The following is a 16,264-nucleotide window of genomic DNA, read 5'->3' as shown; positions in this document are numbered from 1 at the left end:
ATTTTAGTTGTGTGGGTATGTGTGAGAAATTCTTCTCTTTTATTATTTAGACTATCGTTTATATTTTTAAAAAACGACGAATTATGTTTGATGTATAGCGTCTAATTACTTATAAAGAAGTTATTGTATTATTTTATATAAAAGATCCATTTTAAAATTTTATTTTTCAACACAAACATGACCTTTTTATGTATAATCATAACGCATGAGCATAATGACATGGTCCCTCTATCAACCAAAAAAAAAAAAAGAATTATGTTCATATTATCCCAAATATATATATATATATATATATAAGTGATCCAATGAACATCATCCCAAAACTTCCTTGATATATATAAGAATGAATATTCTTGATTTTTCTCTTAGGTTATAAATGAATATTCTAAATTTTATCATTGGAAAATAAAAAACCCTTTTTTAGGTCACATAATATCATATTATGTCTTTGAAGTAGTAGACATTATGATTAATTTAAAAAAAAACAACAAAAAAAAAAAGTAGGGAGGCATTATGAAACCCACATGTAATCTGCTAGCAAGAGCTAATATATGGCCCCGGCTACTTGAGTAGCTTTGAGGTCAAACCCCACAGCTTTTGCTACATCTTGTTTTGCTTGCATGCATGATGCATGGGTCCTAGATTGCGTGAGCATTCACGTTCTTCTGCCGCTCACTCACTTCTCACATATAAAATGCTTATGCTTAGTTTAAAGTTTTCTTTTATTCTTTATTATATGATCAACCGTATTTCAATATTAGAAAAAGAAATATCACGGGAACAAGAAACTAGTAATGAAGTGTAATAATCTAGTTAAACAACTATGAAAATATAATATTTTGGCAAGATGACTAAATGATAAAAAGGTTACACAATGTAGAAAGTACATTTTGTTTTTAAATAGAAGAACTCCGGAACCCTAATTAAAGACATTTAATACCAAAAATACCCTCAAAATAATAAGTAGAATGAGAGGCGAATTCTGTATATATCATTATATGTGAAGGTAAATGCATGTGTTTTAATTTGTATTTATTTATTCCCTCAATTCTTTTTAAAAAATATAATTAAAATTTCTCTTTACCTAGCTATACAACCCAGAAAATGCATATGGACAAGGACAAGGACATAGAGACAGGAAGATGGTGTAAAATGTGTTAGGTTGCCTGTCTTTCAAAACCTTTTTTCTTGTCGATTTAATTTGGCCCTTCTCTTTTGAATGTTTTATGTTTTATTTCCTTAGCAATATCTGACAAAGCAGAAAGAGCCCTAGCTAGTTGAATGTGTATGTAGTGGAGGGGTCCGGAAACGAAAGGGCAGGTTTGCTTTGCTTTGAGGGGACAACTGCCACATCAATATATGTCACATATTTGCAGGATATCTGTTTAGGGTTTGGACCAACATTGGCCTAATTGAAAAGGGCTGGACCTTATTATGTTGGGAAATATCGCTCCTCTCTCTCTCTCTCTCTCTCTCTCTCTCTCTCTCTCTCTCTGTCTCTGGGACCGTCTTGTAGTAAATGTGTCCTATTATATGATATGCATATATGTCCCACTTTGGTTGTTCAGGTGATTTCATTCATGTTATTTGCTCACTTAGCATCAAATCAAGTAAGGATTGCATCGAAGTCCCATCTAAAGATAATATCAAGTTCACAATCACTAGAATTGAAACATAATTTGGCAATCTTTTTTACGTCAAAGTAACTTTAACAGTGAGATACAAGAGGTAAAAAGTCTCGTGCTAAATTCCTAAGCTCATAACTAATCTTTCCCCAAATTTAACTTCAAATTACCTCTCTTTTCTAGACCCAGTCAACTCCAAATCATAACTACGTATTATGATTACTGCTAATCATGAGTGATCGACAATCCTCCGATTCCAAGTTAGTAAACATGCCAAAGAAATGATCATTACAATTGAGGCTGTTGTAATTGTTAGCGTTTTATACGATAGAGACTTGACTAATAAGGCACTAATTATAGCTTAACATACTAATACAAGATGTCCCAATTAACTCTACAACCTGTCATTAGTTCAAATGTACGACGTCAGCACCATATCAGCTAATTAGAGTTGTTCTGCCAACCAAATAACTTGGCCTAAAGGAAGAAAAAAAAATCATGTGGAAGCTTGATTTCCACCATTTCATATGTTGACCTTCCTTCACATTTCACACCTAATGAATAAAATTGACAGAGAATTCTCATACACCCAAACTTCTTACTCCCACCAAACATTAAGGCTTATTTTATACAGAAAGCCAGGTATATAAATTTCAGTGAGGTAAGCTTTTCAACCAACATTTAGTGAACTCGAGACATTTGTAAGCTTTCACTATTTTTCCATTATTCTTTACTCCACATTGACGATAAAAGTTTAATTGTTTATTCTTATGTTCCTTGCACACAAGAAAATAGAAACTTCAATTTAATCCATGCTTTAATTATATTTGTTTAAATCTATAAATAAAAAATATTTTTGAATCTCAAGCCTTTACATTGAGAAGATCCTTTCTGTATACTAGCGGACTCATGAAGTTTTTAAAGGAGTGCAATTTTAAAAGGCTAAAAGCTTTATATAAAAAAATGACGACCAAAAATGCTTATAATTTAAACAATACCAATGTCATTCATAAGTCATATAAAAAAAATAGCATTATAATTAACCTATAATTGTTGCCGATGGTGTTTCATAACAAGAAAACACCAAACAGAGAAAAGAAGAAGAAAGAATTGCTTAAAGCCCAGAAAATGCTTGCCTTGTTTAAAGAATTGTTGTTTAAAACTCATGAAAAGAATAGCTTCAAGAAAGAATCATAGTTTGAAGCCCACAAAATCAAAGCCTTTTTGAAAGCCCATGAATCCGGTTTCCCCCTTTCTTTTTCTTTTTTGCTCTGGCTCAAAACGATGTTGTTTTGGCCATGACTTAAAAATAAATAAAATTGCACGCTGCACAGCTTATTGCTGGCTGCACAGACATAGTTTGGCTAAGACATTATGTCGAACACCTTGTGTGCACCACCACCAACTTGGGCAGAGATACAATTTGAAGCACCGCCACTGTTTCCGTGTTATAATTTTACTTCATCCAAATTAAGACATTCCAGCTCCTTTTATTTATGGTGACTTGTTCAAACTCGTTCTGAAACTTGATACTGAATACAACGTTAGGACACACTTCACTTGCAATTCATACGTGACAATATCCATTAATAAAATTGTTGCTGGGTCTTTAAGGATTTCTAAATTGATAGAATTTCGGAGTCAAAGTGTCAAGAAACTGGTGAAGAAATTGCTCAAAAAGAAAAAAGAATAAAAGAAACTGGTGACAAAAAGAAAAAGAAAAAAGAAGCCCACATATTTTCTATTTCGAACCAAAGCCCATAAAGTACAACATAAAATAAAAGAAACTTGAAGCATATCTGATCAATCCATATGGATTTAGTTACACAATAAATAAATGAATAAATATCACAATTACATGAAAAATGAAAAGTTCAACACAACAACAATGACCACACACACACATATAGTTGAGGATTATACGAAGAAAACAATGTAAGTTGTAACAGAGTGACTAAAAAAACATGGTATTTAAAATTTAAAAAAACTCCCAAACAACAGAGAAAAATTCAGTCATTGAAATATGCATGCAGTTGCAGAGACAGGATTGATCAAATTTCTGCATAACAGTAAGTCCTCTTCAAGTTCTTAGGCCTTGAAAACTCCAACACTGGGGCACATGAAACCCTTAATGTGCGATGGCGCGATTTCCAAGCTCCAACCTTAAACCTAATCCTTGCCTTGAGCCAAACATCAAACTGGATCTTGCCTGATCTTTTCTCAAGCTGTAGATCGTTAGAGACAGAGCTGGGCAGTGCAGTGGAATGAGCTGTGAACTTGATGTCGAATCGGGTCACGTTTCGATGGCGCTGGTAGAAGGGATCAACACCAGAAAATGCCAGTGTCTGGTCATTGTAGTTCACAGTGGCTTGAATGGAGTCATAGTATAAGGAAACTCTCTTGTTGGGATTGTAGGCTCTTAAGACAAAATCAAAGTCGGCAGAGAGGTGGTCATTGGTTAGGTTGAAGTTTTGGATTGAGCCATCTTCAATGGTGTAAACAAGGCGCTTGGGCTTGAGAATTAGCCAAGTGATGAGCACCACAATACCCAAGAGGACAATGCAAGCTAGCAAGACTATGGCAATGAGTCTAATTGGATTTGATCTTGACTTTGGTGCTTGTGAGGGCTGTGATGTAGCGGTAGGCATTTTGCACAAAAATTTTGGACTGAAATTTGGAACGCTCCTGAAATTTGTTGCTTGGTGGTTGCACCTCTCAAATGAGCTGATATAAGAAAAATCTTGAGGTTCTTTTTCTCTGTCACCATGACACTTTTTCTCTTTTTGTTTCTTGCATGAAACTCAAGACATCTGGATAAAGGACTGAGGCTGCCAGTCTAGTTTGTTCTTTTCTTCAGCTCTGGATGTCTTAAGATTAAGATTTGAGAAGTATTTTATGTATGTGATTGTGACAGTTGAGAGCAAAATCATAGTATTCTGATTCTGAAGACATTAGCTGTGCTGTCATCTGAACTACTTTTCTACCAAGAAAAATATGCTAAAGACTGTGGAGTGGATCTCACAAGAAGAAGTAAAGAAAGGAATATACTTGCATGGTGGCAAAAGTACCATTTTAATATCATTTGCTTCAAAGTCACTAGTATTAGTATGTGATTAGATATTCATCATGTTCCTATCAAAACCATGTTTATTGTTATTATTATTATTAGTGTAATAATTGTATAATATTTTATTCATGGTTCTTGCTTTGCCTCCAAGGTATGCTAAAACCACTCTTGTAAGCTGCTCACTTTGTTCTGTTATTCCCATCCCATCAAAAGAGGTAAAAAAGAAGAAAGTTAATATAGGATAGCTGTAGCTGCTCATTGGATGTAAGTTTTTGAAAGGCCCCAGGGCACATAGTTGAATTGAAAGAATTGATTGACAAAGAAAGAAGGAAATGAGATTTTTCTCATTCCCAAGCCAAACTATGTTGCAAGCAGATTAAATTCTATGGATTGAATGGAATTAGGATGATCTGTTTATAGTTCTATTTCTGTGGGGTCATACATTTGTTTATGGTTTTGTGCTAATATTTGCGGGTTTTCAATGGAAATATCATAGAGGTCTGAAACGACGTAGTTTTAGACTTCAACACAATATCAATATAGAAAACATTACAAACCATGTTTGAGAGTTTATCTTGTTTTGAAGCTCATGCCTTCCAAGTATTAACTTTTTTATTTCAACGTAGGAAGGGGATTCGAACTTTTATCTCTTCCAACATTGTGAAGAGATACCACTGAATTAAAAGTTAGTTGGTAAATGTTCTAAACCTTCTTCCGAGTTATTTTCAACTAATCGGCATAACTACTTCCACAAGAAATTGATAATCTATTACTTTGTCCATGTCCCACTAGCTTGGCTTCATTGTTTGCTCTTGAGCTAGGCATTGTTCAAGGGTGGAGCCACCTTATGCTCAGGGAGGCAAGAACCCTAACTCTAACGATCCAACTTTGAAATTCTTTGCACCAATTGCCTTATGGCCCTCTTCTTGGGCTTCTGGGCTTGCATTTATGGGCTTGAAGAATTACAACCCAACAAGACACTTTACACATAACGTTATTTTAACATTTGTACTTTAATCAAACAAACTTGAGGCGCACTAAGATTTCTATAAAGCAATTTTCCCTCCCACACAAAAGAAAAGACTCTGCGTGATCAGCCTGACCTAACCAAAAATTGGGTGACTTTCACATGAATTTGAAAACTTTATTTAATTTTTTTCTTCAATGACATCTCAAGATCCCACATACACATGAATTTAGCAATCACAATGGGCACGTGGGGGCAGAAACCTTTACTCGAACACTTTTGACCTATTTTATTTATATGCTCATTGACATAAAATGGAGACAAATTGCAATGGACTGACACCAATAACCAGATGCTTGTTACTCAACTATAGGGTTCAATGATAAAATGCTTTTTTTTTTTTCAAAGAGATCATATAATTATATATATATATATATATATTTTTTTAGAGAAACGTGAATTTATTACACTAATTTTTGGATACCAACTGATGTGTCGGTGTTTCAATTATTTTCTTTCTGAGTCTATTATGAACTTTATTTATTTACAGTAAATAAAACTTTAAAAAATAGGTGGCAATAGAGGCAAAAGATGAAAAGGAAATGAGAAGGAAAAGGACTGAAAGTGATGATAGCATCTGAGTTGGTCGCCGCATATGCTTTGGAAGATCCTCAAGGAGCCAACGTTGCTCAACAATCAACAGTTCTCATTCACTTTTTGCATTCCCATCTCTGCATATAAAATGAGACCCTCTTCTCTCATGCTCTTTCACAACCACAGCAACAATATTTGATAGTCCCTAAGATGAAATATATAGTTGAGTTTTTGGTACACCTAAGTGCCCTAGCACTACTAGTGGTGCCATCCCCACCATGTGGGTTGGTGGTGGGAGGTGGCTCTCCAGCAGAAGAATAATGATTTTCTGTAATGGGAGAAGTTGAGCTTGGTCTGCAGCAGCCTCTCTCAAAGGAGAAACACTTGTGTGGAATGGGGATAGTATTGTTTTGCTATCTCCAACCAATCCCGATATGTTACGTGTGATAACTTGTCCACTTCGCATATCGTGATTGGCCAGGGATAGCAAAGCAATGCTATCCCTGTTTCACAAAAGTTTTTCTGCTCTCAAAGGGTCTAACTGGCAAGCTGTTAATTTCTCCTGCACAGGGCAATTTCAAACCTTTGGCATTTTACCCAACTGGGAATTTCTCTGCATCATTATGGGGTTCAGTTTATATATATATATATATATATATATATATATATATATGTTAGTAAGTATCAAAGCTTTTGGTTTTTTTTCGGTATTTGCTTCTTTTCTTTCATATTTATATTAATGTAGCAGAAGTCAGCAGGCAGCTGGTGCAACTTTGATGTACATGAAGCTTTGCAGATGATGTAATTTTATTTTTCAAAGCAATGTATTAATTATTTATGCTGGTTTTTATTAGTCGTTTAGACTTTTAATTAGCTCTCTTTAATTTTAATATGAACAGTTCTTCAGATGGAATATACCCCACATCTCTAAACTCTTGGTCTTGCATATATAAATTTCAATTAAAATACTTTCTTTCATTCTATTTCTTCTCACAACAATCTGTATCTTCCATCTTCTTCATACTGCTAAAGGTACAAAAACTATTTACTGCACATTATTCTATATTGGTCTATCTATCCCCTTAGATGTGATGTCTTCTTCCTCACTAACTTTCCTCTCTGCAATTCACAGAAAAAAAAACTCTTATCGGTTCTTACACAAAAGGAAAACTCTTCCCTCTCACCACTTTCTGTCCTACAAACTCTCCCTCTCTCTTCACGATTGGATTCTTTAAAAAGGGAACTTGAAACCAAAAGGTGGTCTTATGTGCTGCCTCCTCCATTGGATCCTCATAACAGAAAATAATTGGTTGTATGCTGTCAAAATTGATTGGACCATTTCAGTAAACACATGATACATACAACAATTTAACTAGACATTTAGAGCACGGAAAATTCTGACCCGACTAGTGAGATCCATAGCTTGCAGTATGATCCGGTACAGGCGGTTTCCTTTCTTTTCCTCTCAATGGCAATAACGTCTAACCACCCCGCACCAGCAGTGAATAACCATGGCTGCCTTGGATGGAATTTACAGTCCATTACACCTGCATACAACCGCAGTTAATAAAAGATTTAGCTTTAATTTTCAAGTTTGAATTACACTCAGAAACTGAGTTCACTATAAATTTGGCCTGCAACTCTGCAAGTTCTATTCACTAACTCCTAGTCGCATCTTATCAAATCCCCATTGTAGAGAAGGGACCTTGAACATATCATACGTTCAAAAACATTCAAGCTGGTGAAAGTATGTTTAATATAATGCCCAGAATTCAGTAAACTTTTTACACATGCACTAGCAGCATTTTTTTGGCTGCCTTCTCTTCCTTGCCAGTTGAGCTACTTCCACTCCTCTTCCAATTTGAGTTTCCTCCTCGATTAGGAGGAATAACCATCAGATAAAGACCATGGTAACATGTCCCCCGTATTTGGCGAGGGAAAGATGATGAGCAAACTTAGTCATCTTGTTAAACCACCCAACAGAATACAAACCGAAGAAAGCTATAGGGCGCACCTCTCTCATTTGTGCTTGAATGACCTCGGAGTATTTCCAATGGAACAATAAGAGGGTTCTTGTTAAGATCTGAATAAACCATGCCATGAAAAACATATGCAGTGCAATCATCAGAGCATGTTGCAAACAGGGGGCACGAGCAATGGAAACACACATTGTTGATGTCCTTCTGATGCAACCTGATAAATTTTCACAATGTCAGAAGAAAACAATTATATGTCAAAAAATCAAGCAAATAGAATTTGATGTGTTATATTTGGTTTGGTGTTTGTCTAATTGTTAATGATTGGTCATTTAGCTGATTAAACCTATCTATTAGATAACATCTTCCAGAAATCTACGCATTATGCAGACCATTTCAGAGATTGCAAAATTTAAAGTGAACCAGTGTCTTGCAAGAAAGTATTAACCCCCTCTTCAAACAACCAAAAGAAAAGACCCTACAGAACATTTATTTGTTTTGCATCATTATTTGAAAAATAAATGTGTGACATACTTGAGAGTTTTGTAGGGTTTAGATGAAAGGTCCATGTCGAACCAACATAGTTTTCCTTCTCTGCTCCCCACAATTATATGATCACCTGCATAAACAGTACAACCCAGATAAATCAGAGTACAGTTCACGCACAACTGTTACGACGAAGAGAATAATGAATGGACTCAATCCATACAGTTGTATATAGTTAGCAAAAATTTAATGAATGAAAAATAAATAAAAAGAACTACCAGAAGGATGAACTGCAATAAAGGAGACTTCACGTAGTCTGATCTCAAGTTTTCTGACAAGCTTTCCCTCTTTCACCAGATCATAAACACGAATTATCTTCTTTGTTGAAATGAAGAAGAAGGAAAGTGTAGGATGGAAAATTGAAGTAACTGCAATCCCTCGCAACTTGAATGAAAGTGTCTGGGTAAACTTCTTAGAGAGCTTGCGTATAAAAATAGCTCTTGATTCACGTAAAGCCAAGTCAAGAAAATCCAAGGAGATGACTTATTTGATATAACTTGGTTTTGTTATCAGAAATTTAATAATAACTCATTCGCAAACAACAAATATACGCATTAACCATACACGTCTAAGAAATAAAAACACATACCCAAACCCATCTGTGTCATGCTTAATGTAGCATATAATATAAAAATATGTGTATATATATGCAGAAAGGATATCAGCTGGCACCACTGTCGAAGGATACTTTACGATGTCATTCTACTGAAGCCACAGTCTGCAGGAGCCCAACAAAGAAAGCAGTTAAGATTCTTCATAGAAAGACCAACCTTCTAATCTTGACTTCAGCTTAAGAAACTCATAAACTTGCACAACCACAAATAAATTGGTGAAGGAAAAGGCTAATGTACCTTAGACTTAGAGTGCCTAACCTGATTCCCTCAAGTTTATCATCTTGAAGCCAGCTTACACTGGATGCTGTTTTGCCTATGTAAGGAAAACATGTTCCGCAAAGGTTAGAAACCATTCATTTGATATATGATATTGAAAGCTATGACGATCTCACACTGACCAGAGTCATCACAGGCATCTCAACAGAGAGAAGTTCTTTAGTCCTTTTCTGTACTTCTTCATTTCCACAACCAGTGTTCAAAAGAAGTACGTCTTGGCCCCTTCAATTTACCAGTGATTAATTTGCAGTTAGGTATCAGGATCCCCAGTGAAACAAATGTAAATGAAAAAATAAATACAAAAGTAAATGCAGCCTTACACAGAGACAGCCAGTATAGAATGCTCGGGATTAGGATTCCACGCTACATATTTGATCGCTTCACCAATCTTATAGTGTTTTAGACATCTACCAGTTTCAACCTCCCAAATACGCACAGTTCTGTCCAATAAACCTGTAAGAAGAACAGATGATGAGACCTACCGGCTTCAATTACGTTACTGAATGTAACAAAGAATTAAGGAATGTCATCCACACCTGATGCAATCCACTGCCCTGAAGCTTCTACAGAAACTGACGTAACTGCATCTTCGTGACCTCTATACTCAAGATAACATGAAACAGGGTAAGGCTTAAGATCATTTCGGTTTGGTAGCTTGGGCTTCAGAGACTCAGGATCGATATTAAGCTGGAACATAAAAGGATATACTTTGAATAATTTGATCCTTGTCCTCATATGACTATAAGTAGATTGTACAAATTGAAATATCTTGCAAAACCATCAAAATCTGAACAAATAATCACTACGGAATCTTTTCCTCGATCAGGATTTTTCACTTACGCGTTTTTTTCGGACTCGGGGGCACAAATAGATCCAAACATCTTTCAAAGCATTCCTTAACAGCATTCTCATATGCAGGGATGCTTCTCATAGATGTAAACCTAACGAATATGATAATAATGTGCTTGTTAGATGCTGTAATATCAGAAAGAGTAGCAAATTACGATTAGTCCAAATTTCAAGTCACACTGAATATTACCTTTTAGGTATAAATTTAGGACGGTCTTCCTCGTACGTTAACTGATAAGAATTGATCTCTTCTTGTGTTGGGATGTATTCTATAGAAGGATTGAAGGACTCCTCATGGCCTAAAAGCAAACAACAATTTTAAGCTTTCCATCAAGTCTCAAGATACTTCGTGCCAAATAAAGGAATTGCACTACATCTGACTTTTCACAATCCTCAGAATATGGATGAAAATCATTACCAGGCAATTTTGGCTTTGGTGCAGGAATGTAAGATAGATGGTCATTCTTTTCTGTTGAATTAGAGTCATCTCCCCACAAGGGATAAACACTTTCTTCTTCTTCCTCCACCTCTTTGGACTTTTTAGGCTTAATCAAACCCTTGCGAATGGCCAACTTGATCTTATTAACCTGTAGATTCATCAGAAGAAGTGCAGATGATGGAACAGGAAACCATGTTAAATTAATAATAATAAGTTTTCCAATCAAAACAAACTCTAGTACACTTGTTTAACTCTGAAGCTGCGTTGAAAAGAAAATAAAACTACAGGAGAAAGGAAAAAGAAAGAAAACACCCAGCAGGAGTAATACATTAAGCATGCCTTACCAGTTTACTTTCAGATTTTGAAGGAATTAATCGTCTCTTGGGATCAGGTGCATTTGACAGTGGATGCTTGGAGCCATCCCATTTAAACCAATCAACATATGGCTGCACTTGAAACATGGGGAATTTCACTTCAACTTAAAATGAGGAATTCATTTGTAAGAAAGTTCTTATAAATAGCCATGTACTAGTCATATGATCAATAAGAATATCATAAATATTACAACTGGATGAGTTTGATCTACAGACCGCATAAGGATCAAAGTCACCATGGTGAGCCTTTCCTTCGAGCAATCTACTTATAGATTTGATATCTTCTTTCGTCAGTTCTACATCCTCATCATTTTAATCATCATAAATTTTGCGCCTGAAAAGTAACAAAACCAGAGTAAAAAATATACTCTTACTTATACCTTCAAAACAAAATGAAAAGAAGAAAAGGTTGACAATAAAATTATTGCAAAAATATACAAGATAGCTGATTGATAATTCCACTCTTTCTTGTTTTGATTCCTCCCACAATGCTTTGGAAGGCTGAAGCACCTCCCAAGGTACAAGTCGTAGTCTAGATAATTGCCCATGGGAGGTCAATACTTGTGATTTGGTTCAGAGGAGAAGGAAGACCGGGTTGCTTATCTATGCGCCAGTGTATTACCATCCTATAATTGATGGCTATCAACATATTAGAAATAAAAGCGTACCAGTTCTCTGAATGGTCAGCACTAGCAAGAAAGGATTGCAATTTATCTTCTTTTTCCTTCTTCTTTATCTTCTTCCCTGTAATGTCATACCAATATGTTTCTCATCCTGATACCACTCCAAGGGGACATCACCAATTGTATTTCAAGGAACCACCTGTTAAAAACAGAAAAAAGTAGAGAAAAGGCACTTAAGTGCATTCAGGTAACTATACTATATAAAATCGCATTTAATTTGCTTAAGACAAAAAGAAAAGAGACCTCATCTTCAGATGAATCACTCTCCTCAACTCCTTCATGAAGTTCAGAACTATCACTTTCCTCATCATTACCATGATCATTGGCCAAGTGATCCTTGTTGCTTGAGTTAAGAACGCCCTGCCATGGTTATAGCTAACAATATTAACACACTGACAAACAGAAAAGTTGTAGAACCAAACCGGCTTCATTGTTCTACCAAATCATGAAAATTATATAGTGTCTGACCTATAGGCTTGGTGTAGCTGTTTATTAGTTGAAATAAAAATAAGAGATCACATGGCATGGAAAAGTAAGTCACATCTTTACATCTTTAAACATTTTTTCATATTTCCACAACTCTAACCTCATTTCCAGAGGAACCACTCTCTTCATCTTCTGAGTCTGGGTCTCTGATTGCTGGATAATCATCTAAGTCATATTCTTCACTATCTGACATATCCTATAATCACAAAAGGCTAGCTCCTTTATTTCAGTGCGAGGCGAAAAATGCAGCGGAGCATCCACAGCAGGGGGCAATGCAATAAAGGAAACAAAACAGAACCGGCTTCATTGTTCTACCAAAAGATCCGTTGGTTCAGTTTTACCTAAAACTATAAGGGAAACCGAACCAATCCAAACCATTGGTAATCGGTGTGGTTCGGTTTGTGCCTAACTCAAAACCATGCATTTTTCGACATGCTCTTACATAATCATTGCTAACATTCTATCATTATATCAATCCATCAAAGGCTGCGTAATTTGCAGCATAATGAACATTCAAAAGCATACATTTTTTTCCACCTGCTGTAAGAGAAATCATGCTAACATATTAACATTCTATTATTCCATTCCATCAAAGGCTGCCAGCATACTAAACATTCAAAAGCATGCATCTGAGTTCATATTGGTGGCTCATTAGAAGCAAGACCTTCTTCCACCCCCTGGTGCACCTCCATCTATATAAAATTCCCAACAGATTTAGCACAATGATTGAAACAGCAAGCATGAATCAAGACTATCAAGCAATCACAACAAAATCCAACATGAAAATCAAGCCTAAACCAATATCTCATAAACTGCAGAACCTATCTATAAACAACAGCAAGTCTATCTATAACCACAAAAAATTTCAGAACCAATATCTCATGAACATCAAGCAAGCAAATTTTCAGAACTCACCACCGTTGGCACTGAGTCAGCTTCATCCATAATCACCACCACATTGTAGTCACAACAGACTTTTATCCAAGTCCTGTACCACAAAGACGCACATATAAAGTTAAAAACAACATACCATTGATTTGGATTGAAGACAAATTAGAAATAGCATAGGGTTTATACAGTGTTTTAAAAGGCGCGCACGTTTGTGAAATGCAGCGAAGCATCTCTGGCCGCGCGGTTTGCCATTGAGGCGCGCAAGAGGTGTCGACGAGCAGTTTAGGCGCTGGGCGGTGCGTGTGAAGAGGGAGAGAGATCGAGACAGAGAGAGTGGAAGAAGGAGAAGAGAGATCGGCGCTGTGCAAGCGCGGGAAAAAGAAGATGAGCTGACCTAACTTTTAATATAACTAACGACGTCGTTGTCCTAAAACATGTTTTGTAAATTTTAAAAAATGGGCAAACTACAAAAGAACCTCAAACTAAGGGTATGAACTTGCAAATGAACTCATAGTTTGGGGGTGTCTTTTGGAATTTGTAAATATATATATATATATATATATATAAATTATAACAAAAAAAACATAGATCTGTTTATGGGTTTTTGTTCATATATAATTCAAACCTCTAAAGAATTTTATAGAGTTTAAGTATGGAGGTGTCCAAAAAGTTAACGACTTTTAAAAAGCTTATTAAATGAATGAATTTTTAGGTCTAATGGTCCCTGAATTTTGAACAGATTGGCATTTTGGTCCCTCAATTTCCAAAATCGTTCATGTTGTCATTTAACTTCAGTTTCATTAAGACAAATGGTCCTGCCGTCAATTTTGTTAACTTTGTTTGTTAAATGCATGGGCAAAATGGTATTTTTGTATTTAAAAAAAGAGTATTTTTGTATTTTAAATAAAAATAAAAATAAATCTCTCTATTTCTTTCCTCTCCCTCTATCCCGATTTCTTCTTCCACAGCCACCTTCTCCCCAACCAAAAAAATGGTATTTTTGTATATCACACACTCTGATGTCAAAGAAAGGCTCTCTTAACAACAAAGGAAATCGGGGAGGGGGGAGGAGGAGGGGTTCTGGGTTCGTTTGGGGTTGGAGGCCGGTGGTCATGGGGGAAAAGAAAATCAAAGGGGAGGGGGCGCTGGGTGAAGGGTGGCTGTGGATTGCGCTCTTTGCTCTATCTTCCTCTCATATGAATCTTGAGTATGCAGGTAAGCTTCCTTGTTCCTGATAGAGGGAGAGGAGAAATCTTGGTTTGAGGGGAGAAGAAATCTGGGGAAGAAATTGGGATAGAAGGAGAGGAGAGAGATATTTATTTTTAATACAAAAATACCATTTTGCCCCTGCATTTAACAAAAAAGATAACAAAATTGACGACATGATCATTTGTCCTAACGAAATTGAAGTTGAAGGACTACGGGAACGATTTTGAAAATTGAGGGACCAAAATGCAAATCGGGTCAAAGTTCATGGACCATTAGACCTAAAAATACTAAATGAATTGTTTTCGTGTACTTTTAAGGCTAATTTTTAATAACAAAAGTCTTGCTAATTTATTAGTGACTTTTATCAACTCTATGAAAGTGTTTAAAAATATGTCAATAGTAGGAAAGTTACTCACTTTTAAAAAGTCTTTATAAGTATGGATTGGATACACCTCTCCTAATTTCGATACTTCCAAACTTTTAAACTCTATCAAAATCTTTGAAAGTTTAAAATGATATATTTTAGGCAAAATATGGCTTTTCTTTTAAACATGGCATGTGAGAGGCCTAAGCCCAAGAGCTGAAACAAGCTATATAGGGCCTAAGAAAATATAAAGAACTAGGAAAGAAAGCCCAAGTTTCAGGGGCCATTTTCACTTTGCCCCATGCCGTCAACTCCGTTCCAAACTTCGTCAAAATTGTTGATATGGCATGGCTCATTTCGTCATTTCATCCCAGCAGGCTATTTTCCCACTAATATGAGAGGGTGACGTGGCAAATTGTGAAGCCCACCTCAACCTTCACCTCCTTTAGGCTTATGTGGATTCTATGGGAGCAAATATTATAGCACGCCACATGGAAAAGAAGAATATCCCTTAAATTAATTAATTGAACCAATTTATATGGCAAATTAATTAACAAGGATAATATCTTAATTATAGGATATTATCTTTATTTAATAAGATAATATCATTAATTTAAATATTATCCTAATAAGGAGATATAATCATCATCAAATTAGGACATTTGGATCACAATCAAATCCCTAATGGACTTAATCTCTACAATTTGGGGAAAGAATAAACTTCTTCCCAATAAGAGTTTTATTCTCTACGAAACCCTAACCTACGAGGCTCCTATAAATAGATGGCTTCATTCATCAGTCAAGGTACATCTAAACCTACTTGGAAAACCCAAGAAAAATATATGAAGCTCTCTCCCTCTCTCTCTAGCAGACGGCAACACCCTTGCTGCCAACCTCTCCACTCTCCATATATTCTCCACATGGCTCCAGCCACCACACACGGATCCAGCCGCCCAGTTCACACCATACATACATCTACATACCCTTTTGTTAGCTATTGTTTTCCTACAAACACTTGAACTAACTTAGGCATAGGAGGGCCTTTGCCCAACACCCTTCTGTTGTGGTCTATTTACTCCGGTCTTTTTTACAGGAATTGAGGAGAGAGAAGGAACATCAAAGGGCGAAGGATCTAGAAGCGAATATTCTCCCGAAAGATTATTTGCACAAACAGATTCCATGTAAGCATAGAAACAATTGTTTTTTTTTTTTGTTTTAAAAAAAAAAAGAAGGAAAAATCCTCTTAAACAATTCAAATTCAAATTAATTTAATTTCAACATTAAAAATTTTAAAAATCGGAAGG

General features: G+C 35.8%; 1 protein-coding gene and 1 pseudogene across 1 annotated transcript; both read right to left on the bottom strand.

Moving 5' to 3' along the window:
- Positions 1-3,403: 3,403 nt before the first annotated feature.
- On the bottom strand, positions 3,404-4,389 carry LOC117631913 (uncharacterized protein At1g08160-like). Its single transcript, XM_034365254.1, has one exon. It carries the CDS (start codon positions 4,271-4,273, stop codon positions 3,677-3,679), a length of 597 nt encoding a protein of 198 aa, XP_034221145.1. The 5' UTR covers positions 4,274-4,389; the 3' UTR covers positions 3,404-3,676.
- Positions 4,390-8,089: 3,700 nt separating this feature from the next.
- Positions 8,090-13,651, bottom strand: LOC117631760 (annotated as a pseudogene).
- Positions 13,652-16,264: the final 2,613 nt, after the last annotated feature.

The sequence above is a fragment of the Prunus dulcis genome, chromosome 6, assembly GCF_902201215.1.
Source record: "Prunus dulcis chromosome 6, ALMONDv2, whole genome shotgun sequence".
NCBI classification, from domain to species: Eukaryota; Viridiplantae; Streptophyta; class Magnoliopsida; order Rosales; family Rosaceae; genus Prunus; species Prunus dulcis.
Note: the sequence above shows the minus strand (reverse complement) of the source record. Positions and strands in the feature narration are given on the sequence as shown.